This window comes from Mus musculus, chromosome X (genome assembly GCF_000001635.26).
Source record: "Mus musculus strain C57BL/6J chromosome X, GRCm38.p6 C57BL/6J".
Classification (NCBI taxonomy): Eukaryota; Metazoa; Chordata; class Mammalia; order Rodentia; family Muridae; genus Mus; species Mus musculus.
In genome coordinates this window covers 159,857,272-159,875,482 of record NC_000086.7, presented here as the reverse complement: position 1 = coordinate 159,875,482, position 18,211 = coordinate 159,857,272, and the positions used below count along the sequence as shown (strand labels likewise).

Genomic DNA, 18,211 nt, shown 5'->3' with positions numbered 1-18,211 from the left:
TGTTCTAAAATGACTCCTAATGACATACAGGTACATCCATGGATCAATGTCTCATTCAACCTTCATTCAAGTAGCCTTTTCTTGCAGCATATGGTTATTAACACAGAGACCCACAACTAGACAATGTATAGAGAGCAAGAGACTTGGGAGCATTCAGTCTTAAATGAGATGTTTTATCAAATGCCTCCTCTCAAGACTCAGGGCTCTATGAAGAAGAGGAGGTAGGAAGATTGTAAGAGACAGAGGTAGTGGATGACTCTAAGTAAATATGTCTGACAAACACAACAGGACCTATGCACATATGAACTCACAGAGACTGTGGCAGCAAGTACAGAACATGCACACGTTCAAGACAGACAGTGTCCCAGCACTGAGAGGGGGAAAGTAGACATGGGGTCCCACCACTAACCAAGAAAGCAATTTGCAAGTGATCCCCACTGGCAAAGGAAAAATCAGTTTTCTTCAATGATATAACATTGTGTATATCAACCACATTCCAGGACAAGTCACATGTCCAGGAATAGTTGACCAATGCAAAACAGACTCAATAATTTTTCGTTTTGATTTTAAAGAGAGAAAGGACATGAAGTTGGATGGGCTGGGCAGGGAGATGGGGAATATCTGGGAGAAGTTGGGAGAAAAAAAGAATAGGACTGTGGTAGTTTGAATAGCTTTGGTCCCCATCGAATTATGTGTTGAAATGCTTGGTCCCTAGGGAGTGTCACTATTGGGTGTGGCCTTGTTGGAGTAGGTGTGGCCTTATAGGAGAAAATGTGTCACTGTGGGAGAGCTTTGAGGTCATATATATGCTCAAGCAATACCCAGTGTGGCAGTTTCTTCTTGGCTGCCTATGTGCATTCCCAGAACTGGCATAGAGTTCTTGCATATTTCCTGATGATCACTTAGTGATGCCTAAGAAGTAGTGGCACCCTCAAGCGACAGAAAGTAGTAGAAGATTCTGAGTCAGGAGTCAGGACACTTGGAACTGGGCTCAGTTCCAGCTGGATTTTTGTGGACTGCTTGACCTGAGATGACATCAAGCTACATGACATTGTAGCTTCAGATGAATATAACGCCATCAGGTGTAAAATCAGAAACCAACCAAGGAGATGAGACGTTAGTTTAGCTATCTTCAGCAGAACATCTTAAGCACATTTAAGTGTATTCCAAATCTTAAAGTTTAAATAACTCAAAACAATGCTCTTCTAATTAGAGAACAGAGTTGTTCCAGCTCCTACTTAGGATCTGAAAAGCATATCACTAATGTTCTAAGATCACACAGTACCATAATAGGTTAGACTTATGTTCTTTCCAGCAATGACATTTCAACACTCCAATCACAACCACTTCTCAGCAAATATGGCAGCCAGTAGACTCATACTTAATTATGATGTATTTCTTTTAAAGTTACCCTTACTTATGCAGCATTTTAGCCATTGAGCAGTGTCATAAAATAAAAACGTATTGGTTTGCATTTCAGTAGCTTTAAGATACTCGCTCAAAAATAAATACATATGCAAAATCACTATTAACTCCAAAAGTGTGATAGTACTCCTACTGCATGCTGTTCCCTACTTCAAATATTTTCTGACCAACTACCATGCATAAGATGCTGCCAACTAGTTCTGGAGCCTGAGCCTATAATATACAACTAAGACCACAAGAAGAACTTCCTGTCCTTCCATGGAACTGACAGTCTAATGGTTAGATAAAGGGAAGGGGAGAAGAATGTCAAAAGGACAAGACAAACATACACATCACTTGATAGTGGGGTGCTGCTCCCCTGTTTCACAGAATGGCAAGATCGTGTGCATGCAGAAAAATGTTCCAAAAGAAGGGGCATTTAGTATGTTTTAAAAGAAAAGGATAACTCTAAATTCCTTGTGGTCATGAAAAGACCCTAAGTTTTAAATGCGTAGCAAACAGATAAAGAAGAAAGGGCTGAAATGAATTTTTGCAAGCAGGTGTTTCCCATCAACTCGTTAATTTGATCAATGTAGATAGTCTGAAATCAAGTAGGAATGGGTCTACACAAAAGCAGAAAGAAAGGCACAATTTGTATAGTAATTAAAATGATTTTGTTGTTACTTTTTCCTTGAATGACTAAAATATGTCAATGAATTAGCTAACCTAAGTCTAGATTCCTACCTTCTGAGAGCTTTTTGTCTTACATGCTTTAAATAATCTGATAAGAAGCAAAGACTTTTTCTTTCCAGAAACAAATTTTTTTTTCCAAAACAAACCATACAAACACATTTCAAAGAGTAGAGAAGGTAGATACAACACAGGAAGGTTCACAGACTCTCTCCACATTACTCCTAGATCAAAAGTTCCCTATGCCGCCTTCATTACCAGCTTTAAGCCTTTTACTTTTTAAACATAATTGCATTTATCTATCATCCATTCATACATTTATGTGTATGTGTGCAAGAAAGTGTGTGTGCATGTGTGCGTGTATGTGTGTGTGTGAGCATGCACGAATGTGTACTGAGCACAGGTGACGATCAGAGCACCAGTGGTAAGAGTTGGTTTCTCCCCCTACCCTGTGATCCCAGGGATAGGCCTTATGGCTTCAGGCTAGGCAGCAAGCACCTTTGCCCAGTGAACCACCATGCTAGCCTTCTTTGCTTTTTGAGAGAGGATCTCATAGAACCTAAGCAAGCTTCACATTTACTGTATAGTCCAAGTTGATCTTGAACCTCGTGGTGAGTCTCCTAACAGCCTCTGAAGTGCTGGGCTTGCAGATGTGCGCTACCACATGTGGCCAGCTTTCACATTTTTTAAGAAACTTGCTCAAGTAAGAATCACAAAGAACATCAAGTATGAGTCATCCTCCCCCTCCTAAGACATTATTTTAGTCTCTAGACATGAAATATTTACAAGTTATTAAAAACAATTAAAGGAACTGAACTCACATGCTTATATTCCATGACTCCCTCCATCTAGTTTTATAATGGATTAAAGAAAAAAACACCTTAAAACAAACAAATAACCCAAAATCCTTCTGCTTAAAAATAAATAAATAAAAACAGAACAAACAAAATAAATATGTTAGCAATCTGAACACATACACATGAGGAAATAACTTTAAATCCAGAACTCTCACTGGGTTCTCTTTCACCCTTTGAAGGTGTTCTGAGCTCATTTTCAACCTGTAAAGAGTATGAGCCCATGTACCCAGACTCTGGTAGAAAGAAAGCTCTCCAGAGCTTTTTGGCAGCGGTGCAAAGGGCCAGGTCATGCCTAAACCTGGAGTTTCATTTTCCCTGGAGACATTATAAAAGGAAGAGTATCACAGGCTAAGGGGATGCTCGATGGGAAAAAGTCCTGCTGTGTAAGCGTGAGGACCCGAGTCAGATAACCAACACTTACATAAAATCTGAGCAAAGTCTCATGCGCCTGCCTGGAAACCCAGTGCTAAGGAGCAGTAGGAGTAGTAGTGAGGACGGGTGGATCATAGGGACTCTCTGTCCATCCAGTCTAGTTGAAATGGTAAGCTTTAGGGTCAGTGAGACTCTGTCTCAAAACGCAGGGTGGGATGACTAGGAGAGACACTCAGTATTGTCCTCTGACTGCTACATGAACACGCACACACATAAGCAAGCACATTTTCACCCATGTGCATGAACACACACACACACACACACACACACACACACACACACACACACACACAGTACCATCAGTGATGCAGACTTTCCCTAACATCATAATTCTGCCCCTCAATGGATAAGTAGTATCTAAGACACTACTAGTTTGTAGTTTTAAGCAGAGCTCCTGAGAACAGAATTATTTAAATTTTCAAAGAAATACGCTTCACATGCCATATCGTAGTATGTACCACCCACTATTAGGGTCTTATGTTATTATGCTCAATCATTAAAATTCCACAGCAAATGGATGATTTATCACCCTAAGTAAGAGAAATAAATAACATACGGGTATAGGTCAGCCAAGAACAGATTTCCTTGCCCTATGAACACTAAAACTTTTTCATTCTCAGAGATTTAAATACTCTGGGACTACGTGCAGGGGTGGTACTCTATCATGCTCTATGGACAACAGACTAAGGTAAGTAAGACTAGTATCTGGCTGTCAGGCATCTTATAATCCGGTGGCAGAAATGAAGAATGCCTAAATCTAGTTCTTGACAATGTGACAGCAGGGAAGGGATGAGAGCCACAGTCAGCTCAAAGCATCAGAATGTCAGAAATGGGGTAATCACCTCTATTGTCAGAGACATAGAACCCTGTCCTTTGGAGGTAAAATGGCAATGAATTTGCCACAATGCTCTAGGGAACTGACCAGAGGGGCAGGATGGGGGTGGGGGTCACAGCCATTGCCCATGGTCACAGCTGTGTGGGACATCTGCTCCTACAACTCTTTAGATTCCTTTCCTGGTATCTGGGCCTTCAAGTCTTGGTAGGATGAGAATTCTATCTACTAAATAAGAACTCTGCTAATTCCATTACCAGGGAAGCTTAAGACATCCTGGTCTCAGTCTGAGGTCCTCATACTTGAGTAGGCAAGGCCTCAGACCTGGGGCTTGAAGAAACAGATCACTGACCTCACCCTCATTGTCTGACGTGGGGCAGGCCCAGCAGATCTGCATTTTGGACAATGTTTCCAGGCTGCATTTTTTTTGCTGCTACTAGCCCTGAAAACACACTGTGAGAATCACTGTCTAGTGTTGTGCTGTATTAGTCTGGTAATAGCAGGGACTGGGAAGATGGGACCAGTGCAGTAGTGGTACTGGGGCACGCTGTACTGCATGCTATATTTGGACAAGGCTTCCAGATCTGGATCATATTTTGAGCACCCAGAGGTATCAGGAGGGGCCAAATATATATTAGGTTTTCTATAAAGTCAGTAAGTGTCAATTGTGCATCAAGGAGGAGGGTAGTTGTAATAATGCCCTAACAGAACTTACTATACAAACACACTAGTAGTTCAAAACTGGGGCTCTGCTGTGTAAATATGTCCTCTAAAGGCCATGCATTTGTGAACTTAATTACTAATGCAAGAGTGTTGGGAGATGGTGCTTCTTTTGAAGGGTTTTAAGTAATGAGGGTTTCACTCTCAGAAATGGATTAACTATGGTTATAAAAGGGCTAGAGATTATAAGTTCAATCTCTCTCCTTTATGTGAATTTGTGTGTGTTGTGTATATATGAATGTGTATATATATGTATGTATGCTCATGGACATGCAAACAGAGACTAGGCTAGGAGGTTGGATATTGTCTTCTATTACTCTTTGCCTTGTTGGAATAGGGTCCCTAAATGAATCATAAGATCACTATTTTGGGTAGGCTGGCTGGCTGGAGAACTATCTGAACTATTAAACTCCCAGGACCCTCCTATCTTTGTTCATCAACACTGGGTTTACTGGAATGGGCAACCATACCTGACTTTAAATACAGGTTCTGGAGATTTAAACTCAGGCACCTATACTTACAAAGCACACATTCTTACCCAATAAGGCCTCTTGCCAGGCCTGTTTTAAGATAGCATCTCATATATCCTGGATTGGCCTCAAACTCATATATAGCCAAGGGAGACCTTGAACTTCTGCTCGTTCTGCCTGTACTTCTAGAGTGCTGTAATTACAAAGACATGTGCCATCATGCCAGTTGTATGCACTGCTGACAAAGGAATCCAGTGTCTTGAGCATAGTAGATAAGTACTTTACCCACTGGTGTACATCTCCAAACTCTTATTCTCTTTGGTCCATGTTATAAAACAACTCAACATCCCTCACCAGGCATGTTTCCTTTAATTGCCTAGCCCCCGGAACCATGAGGCAAATACATACCACCTATAAACTGCCTGTGGTATTCTACTAGAGTAACAAAATACAGAACAAGTTAGGCTTTCTAAGGAACATTAGCAATACTTTGAGACAGTTTTGATTGCCACAACAGGAGAGGAACAGGTTCTATTGGCTTCTATTGAACAGAGGGCAGGGATGCTGCTAAATACTCTGTGATATACACAGGACAGTCCCCGGGATAGAGAATGATCTGGCCCACGTGTAAGTACATTCAATCTACATTCAGACTGAGTTCAGACATGGAGCGTACATTACCATATTTGTCAATTCCAACCCAACAGCTTCCCTTCCGAAGAAGCTGACTGTTCAATTGCCTTTGATCTTAGACGCTGCTGGGAACTTGTCTTTTCAATTATGTCCCAAGCATTAATTAGAACACCCTTTCACTTTCCTGTTTGAAAAAGAAGCATTGTTTCAAAAGAATAAAATGAAAACCTGAGAAGCAAAGCCTTTCTGTTCTAGCTCAGAATAGAGGCTGGAGCACTGTTCTCTCATCGGCAGCTTTGTCTGCTCAGATGAAAAGCTTGGAGACTTTGGGAGAAAGGCCAGTCATCAGGAAAACAGGAAGCCTTTCTTCTCTAAGAGGACTGGAGTTGAAAGGTCAATTTTCAACCACCTAGGTAGCTGGGACCCATCATAGGAAGGCCCTCCCTCTGAATCCAGTGAACAGATGTATTGGGGGGTGGTGAAAGGTGCTTCCTAGGGAGAGAGGGGACTTTGGGGGGGATTGAACATGAGGGCTCTGGTAGACAAAAAAACATCAGTGGATAAAGAGGAGATGTGCTTCATATGGGATGTGTCAGGTACAGTATGGGTGAGATTTGAGTAGAAGAAGTGAACAATAACAACAACAACAACAAAACCCCACAATGTCAGAAGTCCTTTAAAAGTCTCCACTTGCTCAACCTCCACTCACTGTATATCCAGTGAGTCTCCGGCACTGTTCTAGGCTGCATGATGGGAAAATCAAATGCAGTGTCTGTCTTAAACCTAGAGGGATCAACAATCTAATGGTACCAATGAAGCACCACATGTCACTACTATAGACAATAATTCCCAAGAGGCAAGTCAATGGTCTCAGAGGTGGTGCAAATGTCCAGTCACTAAGTGAATGAGGTGTAACATGGGAAACAGCCCACTTGCACCTCCAATCATACTTTATCCAGATTTTCCAAACCTACTTGTTCATCTAGAGCAGTGCTTCTCAACCTTCCTAATGTTGTGCTGTGACCCTTTCATACAGTTCCTCATGTTGTAGTGACCCCCAACCATAAAATTATTTTCTTTGCTACTTAACTCTAATTTTACTACTGTTGTGAATCACATTGTAAATATCTGATATACAGGATATCTGATATGTGACCCCCATGAAAGGGTCATTTGACCCCAAAGAGGTTATGACCCACAGCATAAGAACCACTGATCTACAGTCTTCTGCATCTATAATATTGAATAGTTCAGAAGGATGCCAAAGAGGCCTGTCTTTGGGGTGATTTTTCTAACCTACAGAGACAACAAATCTGTACCAACTGTAATAAGAAAAAGGGAGATACCAGATGTGATAGGCTGAAGGCACCTCGAGGCACTTTGTTATGAATATTTAGATAGTTTTCCTCTTGTTATGAAAATGATGGCAATCTGTTCCCCAGCCTGAGTTGCTGATGAATCTCAGCATCATGAGAGCCTTTTGTTTGGGGGTGGGGTGGGGAGAATGTTCCCTGCTTAAATAAATCTGGATCACTCAAAAAATACCAACTCGCATGAGTATTTTTGAGTCATCATAACTCTGAATCCTGATGTGGGCCTGTGGCTTAGTGTGCTGAAGAGACAGCTGGCAGGAAGAAACAGCTCTCCTCTGTACTGCCGGGCATCCTTTGCCATAGGTTTCTATTTTAGGTCAGAAGGAAGAAGCAAGTAGGCTGCCTGGATGATAAACTCTGGGTCATTACCTAAACACGGATGTGGCATCAGGATCCAGAAACAGGGAACTGGCCCAAAGGTTGGAGGAATTACAATGGCTTAGCGTTCCACTAAATGGCAATCGTAGGAGAGCAATTACTCTAAAATTTACTTTTGACAAGGAAAGCCAAAGGGAAAACGTATACAGTAAAATTCAACTGTCAAAGTTCTTGTCCCTAAATCCATGGAAAATGCCCAATAGTAAACAACAAATCTCTCAAGACCTTGCTGACCTGATGCCCACCAACAGGCACATTAATATTAATTCCCAGCACTATCCCATTTTCTCATAGAACTGTTCACCTACCTCTTCCTTTTGTCTCTCCCATTAGGGTGCTCAATATTTGGGAGTAGAAAAACCTTCCAACTGAGTCCTAAAGGTTTCAAGACTGAATGAGAGGAAGAAGATACTGGGAGGCAACTAAGGGATTTTCTTTGTCTAGGGCAACATTCTGACTGCGTACACAAAGCAGATAGTGGGAGTAAAGGTCAGAGAAATTAAAGCTATCTGTCTGTGGCCATGTCAGTAACGAATAACATCTGGCCCTCCTAGGACTCTAAGACAAAATACTCTCTCCAGTCACTATAAAATCCCTTCTTTGCAAGTAATCAGTTCCACCACCATAATGTTGTGGGAGAGCCAGGCACACAGATGTGGTTCATTGACATTTACAGGACTGAACAAGGCATACACTAGGGGCAGGATTCTACCACATGCTTGAGGTCGCTGAGTATCTGCAATGGGGCACATCACTTAGCCCAAGGAGCTCATCTTAGGCCCCAGAAAGTTCCCAGGAAGAATGCCACATGTATCTTGAAGGCTCAACAAGGCCTACAGACTTTCAAATTTTGACTGAAGAGATAGAATGGTACAAATCTTTGAGAGTCAAAATTATCTGGATCTATCTTCATTTCTCTTAATAACTATTTACCACCCACCTCTGTATCAGGAAAAGCCTTTAAAAAGTATACTGAGTAGATCACTAGGATTTGCCAAACCAAAAGCTAAGAATGTCATCAGAGAACATCTAAAACCTATAGCAGAGATTTTTCGGAGTTGCCCATAACCTGTTGCTCCCACTGAAGTATTGTGTAAAAGCCTTGGTTTATGAGTTTCTTTTGTTTTGTGGCTATAAAAAAGTTCATGTAACTGTTTCTCTATTGGAACATGTCATGCAGATCAACCTAAATGCATGTTCCCAGCCCTTGATCACTCATATTTGTCTCAGCAGAGACTATCTCTGAGAGCTATGGTTTTCTGTCAAGGGCTTCAGCATTACTCTTAAAATACACTGTCCAGCGTGGTCACCAATAGGCACATGTGACTCCTGAGCACTAGGAAATGTGGCTGCTACTCTAAACTGAGATTCATAAAACATGCAAACCACATATGACACTGTGAGGACATCACACTGAGAAAAAGTACAGCATCTTTTTAATAATTTTACAGAGATTACATATATAAAAGGTTTTATGTACATATATTGACTTAAATACATTAAAATGAGCTTCCATTTTTTAATGTGGTCTCCAGAAAATTTTCAATCATATACTGGTTCATGTGATTTTTCTATTGGATCACACTGTTCTAAAATGAAACTAATCTTTTCCCATCTACTCACCTAGTCTGCTGCCTGAAATATCTATAGAAAGGTATTCTATAGGTCTGAAAGTTGCTCTAGAAAGATTCTGAGGTATTTGAGCAAAGATGTCAGGCTGGAGAGATAGCTCAGTGGTTAAGAGTGTGCACTGCTCTTGCAGAGGACTGGAGTTCAGATCCCAACATACCCTCATCAGATGGCTCATACATGACTAGTACTCCAGTTACCAGGACTCCAAAGCCTCTGATCTCTGCAGGCACCTGAATTCACATGCATATATCTCCATAAAAACATACACACACACACACACACATAATTAGAAATAATTTTCTTTAAAAAAAGATGTCTTGAGGAGTCCAACATAAGTGAAACAAAAGTAATGTTAGTTTAGTGACTGTTCCTGGAAGATGCAGGAATCCCTGATGTGCTTTAGCTAGCACTCCTGGGGCCTGAGGTCACCTAGCCTGTGCCAATATGGACAAACTCTAGCTTTGCATGTTGGCACAATGCACATGGCAGGAAAGAATCAAACCCATACGAAAAACACGGAAAAATTCCGATTCTGTCTTGTGCTGCCAGTCTACTCATGGAAGATCTAAGGACACACGTTTGTGTGCTTTTTAATAGAGACGCTTTAATAGCAAACGCTTTCAGAGGTATATAAGGATTTAGGGTAATTAAGGAAACTCACTCTTTGTCCTGCTGTCCATCTCCGTCTTCGATGGGTCTGGAGTTGATGTAGCTGGAGGTAACTTCTTCCCAATTGTCTGCGGAGAGAATAAGGCGATTGACACATCAGGACGATTCACTTCATTAATCAAAGGGACAAAATCAAATTCACAATGAGAAAATCCCCAGATGTGGCTCCAAAAACCACAGCCATTAGTCGAGGCTGTTCTGCGGATAGGCTGCCACATAATAATAGGTCTTCCCCGACAGTGACCAACACGGGGGTAAAATGGGTAAGAGAGAGGTAAAATAATAGAGAAGGCTCTTGGTACCTTCTATTTCTCTTTTTCTCTTGATACGTTTTACAGGTCTGCTATTATTTTTAACAGACAAAAAGGTCCAGTTTCCTTTATTTTATGACAAGTTGATCACATTTATGGAGGCCCAGTGTCTGGCCCATTGGAGACACTCCAGAATAACTCCATAGGGGAAGAATGGAAATATGTGGACAGAAATGAAGGGGGTTATCATAGGGACAAGAGCTGGTGGAAAAAGGTGGGCAAAGAGGGAGGTGGACAGTCAAGCAGAAGCTAGACTGTCCAGACCCATCTGGGCCTTATATTAATTCTTTCTTATCATTAGAGATTTCACTTACTTTGTGGAATATGAGCAACATAGTCTAGTACTTTTTTGAAAGAACCCAGCTATCTCCTAAAACTAAAGTAAGGAGGGTTTTCATCTCTATTCTTACCAGTTGGTTAGTCCTCCAAGGCCTAAAAGGGTCCATACCTCAGATGCTATGCGCAATGATTTGTTTTATTAAAACATATGTACACACGCACACACATGTGCACACATGCGTGCTTGCACACAAACATACACACACACACACACACACACACACACACACACACCCTTTGTGTTTGCTCTGACTTCCCTTCTCTTTCATTTGTAGTGAACTCTCTTATTATTTATGAGTCATCCACAGGAAAAACTGAATACTGTCTCTGCCTGAAGATGTTCCTGAAACCACAGGCTACCCAGCAGTCCAGAGCCCAAATCAGACACATGAACAAACCCAACAGTTCTGAGCTGAGGGCTGTTCCCACTCTTCTTTCTGCCAGTGTTCCCACATGGCAGTGTTCCCATAATCATTAAACATGATTAATGTCCAATGAAAAGTATCCACTGATAAGAGAGAAACAGTTGTCACTACCAAATAGCCAGGTCAACTAACATCCCAACAATGAAGTCACTGGGAAAAACAAACTATTCTATGTCCACTGAACATAGGAAGAGTAATAAGCTGTGTCATTTAAAAACTGCCATGGTTGGTATTTTTCTTCAAACGAAACTCAACTGCCATTTATTTTTATTTGAAAAGGTTCTTCATGTTGCAAACATTGAAACTAGCATTAAATATGCATAAATTACAGAAAGAGGAAAAGATAAACCAAATCTTCAGACCTTCCTGAATTTTTAAAAACGTTTGTGACAGAAAGCCTTTCCATTTTACATGGTGACAATTTTATTTAGTGCCACAAGGCTCTCTGTATTTGGGGGAAAAAAAACCAGAAAACCCCAAATAATATGCCACCTTCCACCACTAAGTACTCAGCTGAATACTATTTTATGGTTCTATGAAAGTGTTAAGAAAGATGGGGAAAAAGTTGATGTTCTTCTGCTAGAAGGTCACATTTTATGAAGAAACAGTCTGGGGATCATAGTGAAAGGTGAGGAGGGAACCCGGAAGTTCTGGAACCATCAATCAACCACCCCTGCCACAGGGCTGGAAGCACATCTGCCAGTCTCCTTGCCTCTCCTTGGGCTGGGAAGGCAGGGAAGGCAGGGAAGGCAGGGAAGGCAGGGAAGGTTGGGATAAAGATCTCCTCCCATTACCACAACTAGGAAGAAGCAAACAAAACCAGCCTAGCTTTGCTCACACTCCTAGAACGAACAAATGAACAAACAAATAACCCACCAAAAGCAGATAGGAAATAAATGGCTTGGGCTTTTAAACCTGAAATGCCTTCTCCTGGAGAGAGTCTAGCAGAGCTTACATCCTTATGATTTCTACGTTGGTAGGCACAGAAAGTGCTGCCCTCGTGCCTGATGTCCTGATTTGCCAGAATGTCCAAAGTTATCAAACCTAATGTTCACTCTGATTTTTTTTTCTCTTCATTGTTTCAGAAAAATCCAGTGCACTGGCTTCCATGGGTCCCAGCAATATGGATCATGATAAAGTCCATATTATGCTTCTCTTCTGGAGAATGGTGAACTTCAAATCCTTCATCTTTGCGAGCCAGGATCAAAAGTCTAGAAGGTTCCTCTCAACCTAGTCTGATCCCATAGGGATGCCAAAGACAGGGTGCACAGTGATACGTCTCCATTTGCTAGAAGTGACACTGGCTAGTTAAGTAACTGGCAATGCCAGAAAACTTGTCAGCCGGGTACATTCCCAGGCCCTGCCCCAGACTTTCCCAATCAGAAACCCTGGGGATGGTGCCGAGCAGTCTCTGAGAAAACACACCTCCATAGGAGTCTGATACATGCTCCAGTTTAAGAACCATTGACCTTGATGGAGCAGGAATTCTATTAGGGAGAATTAAATGCCCTTATTGGATTAAAAACTCAGTGCCTGTTTGCATACCAAGATACAGCATAAAACATTTTTACTGCTTCCTCCCCTCTCCTTTCTCTCCCTCTCCACAACATGCTCGCCACTTTCTCTTTCCTCACTGATTTAAGAACGTCGTGCTGCTATTTAGACTACACATATGTATCTATGTCATATATAACTGAAGCTCAGCTACAAAACAGGCACACATACACACATACAAATAAACAGGGACTCTCACACACACCTACTGCTGTACCTGGAAAACATCAAAGGGTAGGCTTATCCTTGGCTGTGCCAGAGGACTCGGGCCCTCCTCTTGAGGCCTCTTCCACAGAATGGCAACTTCTCCCCCTTGTGAGTATAGTAAGAAAGATGTTTTGTCCAGGCTAAGCGGCAGTGAGGCACTTGGGGGCTGGGCTGACATGGCACAGGACAGTTCCTGAGAGGTCAGCTAGCAGCCTCGTCTCACTGAGTGACTTCAGAAGGAACAAACCCTCAACTTCTACTCTCTACCTTCTCCCAACATTTCTCAGCACAAGCACCCATGTTGACCTTATGTGCTTCTGCCCTGACCCAGAAGCCACTACTAGGAACAGCAGTGAATATGCATAATGAGAAACCCAGAGCTGAATATGCCACAAATAGCCTATTGCTTTGGATATGCCTAAGACTCAGTAGTTACCACACTGGTATCACTTTTTGTCTGTCTTATCTACATCCCAAACTCCATTTAAAATCTAATTTAGGGGCTAAAGAGATGGGTTAGTAATTAAGATCATCAAACTGCTCTCACAGAAGAGCCAGGTTTAGTTCTTAGCACCTATATCAGGTGGCTCACAACTACCTGTAACTTCAGTTCCAGGGGGCCCAATACCCTCTGGACTCTGAGGGTATCTGTACAAATATTGTACATAAAAATTCATATAGGCATATAATATATGCATAAATAAAAATAATAAATATGTTAAAAAAACAAAACCAGGAATGAAGAGATGGTTCTGTGCTTAAGAGCACATACTACCCTTGAAGGGAACACAGATTCTAGTCCCAGCACCCTCTGAGCAGTTCACAACTATCTGTAACTGCAGTTCTGGGGAATATGGTGCACTCTGCTGGCCCCTAAGGGCATTGTGTGACCATGGTTTACATCCATGCAAACAAAGCACCTATATATATTTTACATATACACATGTATATATATATGTATGTAATTTTAAAAACAAAACCTAATTTCTAAAAGCTATCAGAAAATCGCTTCCTTTGAATGATGATATTAATCCATCTTTCTCAAATTCTTGCCAAGATCACAAGGCAAACTGGGGGAGGGATCTTGTTTATAGGAGTTTCCTATGGATGTATTCCTCACTCCATCAGACCCAGCAAGACAGCATCAGAACAGATAAGTACCATATGATTTCAATTAGTAGAGCAAGTAACTTTTTCCCTTTTACATGCCAAGATAAAGACTGGTTTGAGTCCAGGGAAATCCAGTTTGCAAATGATTAATGTATCTGTTTCTCTTTGTGACCGTGGAATATGAACACAGCATGCTGCTCAAGTAATTGGTATAAAATCGTTCCTCTGCTGTAATAATTCAGATGCAAAATCCCCTGAGTGTAAGAAGTCTCTAATTGCAGGACAATACTTAAATTCCACCTCTAAAAGTCCCCTTTCCAGAGACATACAACTCTCTTGCAATCCAAAGGCAGTCAGGATGACTGGGGCAGGGGTGGCGGCTCCCTGAATCTGAGCAGTTGGCAGGCCTCCCTGTCCATAGGTCAGACTTTCTGGCAACTCTTCTAGAAGTATATGATGGTCTGAGAAACTACATAGCCATTACTCATGCACCTCACACAAAGCCAAATACATGGGTAAAACCCAAGATCAAAGATAGTTCTTACATGATGTTCTTTATACAATACTAGCATCTGACAGTATTCTTTCTCTTCCTGTCCATTATGGATTCATTAGGGCCTATTCAATATGAAGCAAGAAAACAGAGCAAAAGGCAGCAAGCTGTCGGGCACTGAAACAACAACGTTTTGGGGCTGGTTTTCCACAGTAGTGTACTGAGGGATACCCAAGAGGGTACTATGGTTATCTTTATCCTACTCATCTCTAGGATGTGGAGAGATACAAAGTACAGGGCACAGGGATGGAGGGGCAGCACAGCACCATATCTACATGTAACTGTATCTGCAGCTTTTCACTTTTTGTTTTCCACCAAAACTCTCCTCTTTCTTTTCACACAATCCTTTCATGAACACCTATAACTGATGGCATTATGGAAAGTCTTCTTGGCTTTCAGTAGGGAGGGGTAGGAGATGAGCATATCAGAGCCAGAAAAGAATGAGTACAAAGAGCTGTCTTTACAATGGAGTGCCTTGTGGGCTCCCACTGGAAGGCTTCTCAGTTACGTGTTTAACTGTCAATCTGCCTGCATTTGGTGGACCTCACTTCAACTGTATGACAAGAACAAAAGATATGCCTCAGTAAAACACAACTTGGAGTTTTACAAATAAAAGGCATGGTCCAGTACAGTGAACAAGAACATTTGTAGTTCTAGGCCAGGGTCAGGTTTCCCTTTGACATACCTCTTGTGTTGGTATGTCAATTACAACATTTCGGGGAGCATTCTCTGAAGCCTCTATTTTTAAAGTTGACTATAAGAAACACAAAAGGTTAAGAATAATCTTCTGGTCATGATGGCACATGCCTGTAAATCCCAGCATATGGGAAAGCTGAGGCAAGAGGATTGTTGAATTCAAGGCCAGCTTTGGAAGCATAGCAAAACCCTGTCTCCAAAAGGCAGAAAAATAAATAAATAAATAAATAAATAAATAAATAAATAAAGTAAAAGTTCAAAGATAATTCTCTCTTTTTTCTGATTATGAAGTTGACTTAAGAGATATTCAGATGATTTTCATTTGCCTGAGTTGTCTTGCAATTTGAGAATCCAAATTCTGCTGAAGCTCTTTGACTGAGCACAGTTAAAGCCTTGTCTGAAGCACAGCTGCTTTCCAAGCGCTTGCTAACTTTAACACATTTGGTAGGACCTAGATGTTCATTATTTTCTTATTCCACAAAATCTGAGGTTAGTACGTGGTTGCTGGGGAAAGCAGGGTGCTAGGGATACCATGCAGTCCTCAGTAACCCTAGCATATGCAACCAATCATGTCAAGTACAAAGACAGGGAATGTCCTTCTTGACAAATCAGAGGACTCCTCTCCTTCCAAGAACCCCACTGTTTTAGTCATTGTCATACATACATCAGTACTCCACAGCTTGGTCAATGGTAACAGCACTCTGCTGACATTGATCAATCAATGTTTTCCTAGGCTCCATCACATTTCTTTTAATGCACACACAAATGTCTGTACTTGCACACACATATGCACACGCACAATACACACATATTTCATCCTGAAATAATTTTCAGAAGTGTGTTCTCCTACAATGCACTACTTACCAACTAACCACCAAAACACCTAATCCCTACCTTGCTAAATGTGGAAACCACTGAATATAGGACTGTTTTAAGTCCTATAGTTATCATTAAACTTTATCCTTAAGTTTCTCTCAGTGTGTTCAGTCTTCTCCAAGCATAGAACTTCTTTTGACAGCCAGCAAGACACCACAAGAATGAGTAGTCTACAGAACTACTGGGTGAACACCATCCTTTTCCTAAGTTTTCCTCCCTATCTTCTCTGTGTCCTAGGATCATGACTTGAAACTGGCCTTCAATGGCAATTGTCATTATACCTCCCAGTGAATCCAACAATAGAGTTTGGAGTGCATATCCCTTCCTTCCTCTTTGACTCGGATCTAGATCCTGCAACTTGCTCAGGGATTATATCAATTATTTTTCAGACAAAGATCCATTGATCTATCATAAGACAATTTTCAAACACCCTTTACACCTCTTAACGTACCCGCATAAAAGCAATCAGAACAAGTATTGCTATTTTATTACTGCTCATAGAGATCCACGAAGAAGAAATATGGAGATTCACTTCTAATTTTTACGCCATGCTATACCTCCTAACAGTTCATATCTTCTACCTCTCAAGACTAATAGCAAACTTTCTCTAAATACAGCATGATCTCTTAACTGAACTTGGGGGTCTTCCATCAGGGCTTCCAGCATTTCCTCTTTTAATCTGTCCATAAAAAGGCTTTACTATCTATCATTCTATTACATATGTACATATGTGTGTGTGTGTGTGTGTGTGTGTGTATGGAATACTTGTGTCTATATATGTATAAGTACATATACATGTATATATGAATGTGTGTGTGTGTGTGTGTGTGTGTGTGTGTGTGTGTGAGAGAGAGAGAGAGAGAGAGAGAGAGAGAGAGAGAGAGAGAGAGAGAATGAGAGTGTTGCTTGTATAAAGAATTTGAGCCAGGCTCTGTTATTTAATCACTGACTCTATTTCCTGCCAGGATGTGATGTGGCTCATTTGTCTGTTTATTGAACACCTCTAAAACTATGCCTTTAAAATGTAAAAGAGCGATACAACAGGAAGAGGAAGGGTGATGACTGTCTCTTTGTGAAATCCAAATAACACTTGCAGTTAGCTGAGGCTTCTACCCAGCCTTCAGTGCTCAATGAGATGCAGCATATAATTCAGAGAATATTAAAATCATAGGCATTGGCTCTCCAAATATCTAACAATACATGAAAATACTGTTTGTATTTTACCCACACTGTTCCCAGGAGAGGACCCTGAATGCCAGCTTGTTAAAGAATCATCTTATTCAAAGAATATGAGCAAGTCAAAGTGAATGTCCATTGCCATGGCACTTTTACAAAATACAACCTGTCATTAGACTTTGGGAGACTATTTTTGCTGTTATAACAGATAAAAGAAAAATTATAAACACTCCTTCTCATTATCCCAGAATGGTTCCCTCTCTTTTATGATTAACAATGCCTTCATTTTACATCATTTAGAGATTTTAGGAAGAGATTGGATAGGTAAGGGAGAGAAAGAATGGTATGGTAGATGTAACAAATATGTCTGGTTTGTCATACTTTAACATCAAACACGGACCAAACCACAATGTTCCCAGGAAGCAGCTAAATTAATTCACACACAAGAATCCACTCTACTTTATGTGTTTCTTTATATAATCAAAGCATAGTCCAGGCTATCCCTCTCACCAACCTGGGGATGGCACCTCCTTCCCTAGTATAATTGAGTACACCTTACATGTAAGATTCCAATAAAGCCCAGCAGGTAATGTATCAGCTTTAACCAACATCTTCTATAGGCATGAATCCCATACTTACTCATGATATTTTTCTATGTAAAGCATACTTGAGGGCAAAGCCACGTTTTAATCAGTTTTCTTTTAGAACACTAAAGAGAACACTTGCCTTGGTAGTGAATTCTATTCTGGCTATTACATATACAAACATGAAAAAATCAGAAATCAGAGTCCTAGATCATCAATAAGTTTGAGATTAGCAGTAGGGTCCGGTTCATTAGATACACATCACATAGTGCAAAGAGATAGATGGTACA

General features: G+C 41.0%; 1 protein-coding gene across 18 annotated transcripts in view; it reads right to left on the bottom strand.

Annotated features, from left to right (window-relative positions):
• The window catches only part of Sh3kbp1 (SH3-domain kinase binding protein 1), a 349,029-nt gene that overhangs the window by 100,438 nt on the left and 230,380 nt on the right, over positions 1–18,211 (bottom strand). For all 18 annotated transcript variants that reach the window (NR_110969.1, NR_110970.1, XM_006528928.4 and 15 more), the window contains one exon: positions 10,083–10,158. Coding sequence is in view for 16 of the 18 variants with exons in the window: in XM_006528928.4 (XP_006528991.1) it covers positions 10,083–10,158 (76 nt within the window). In the remaining 2 variants the exon portion in view is untranslated. The remainder of the gene's footprint in view (positions 1–10,082; positions 10,159–18,211) is intronic.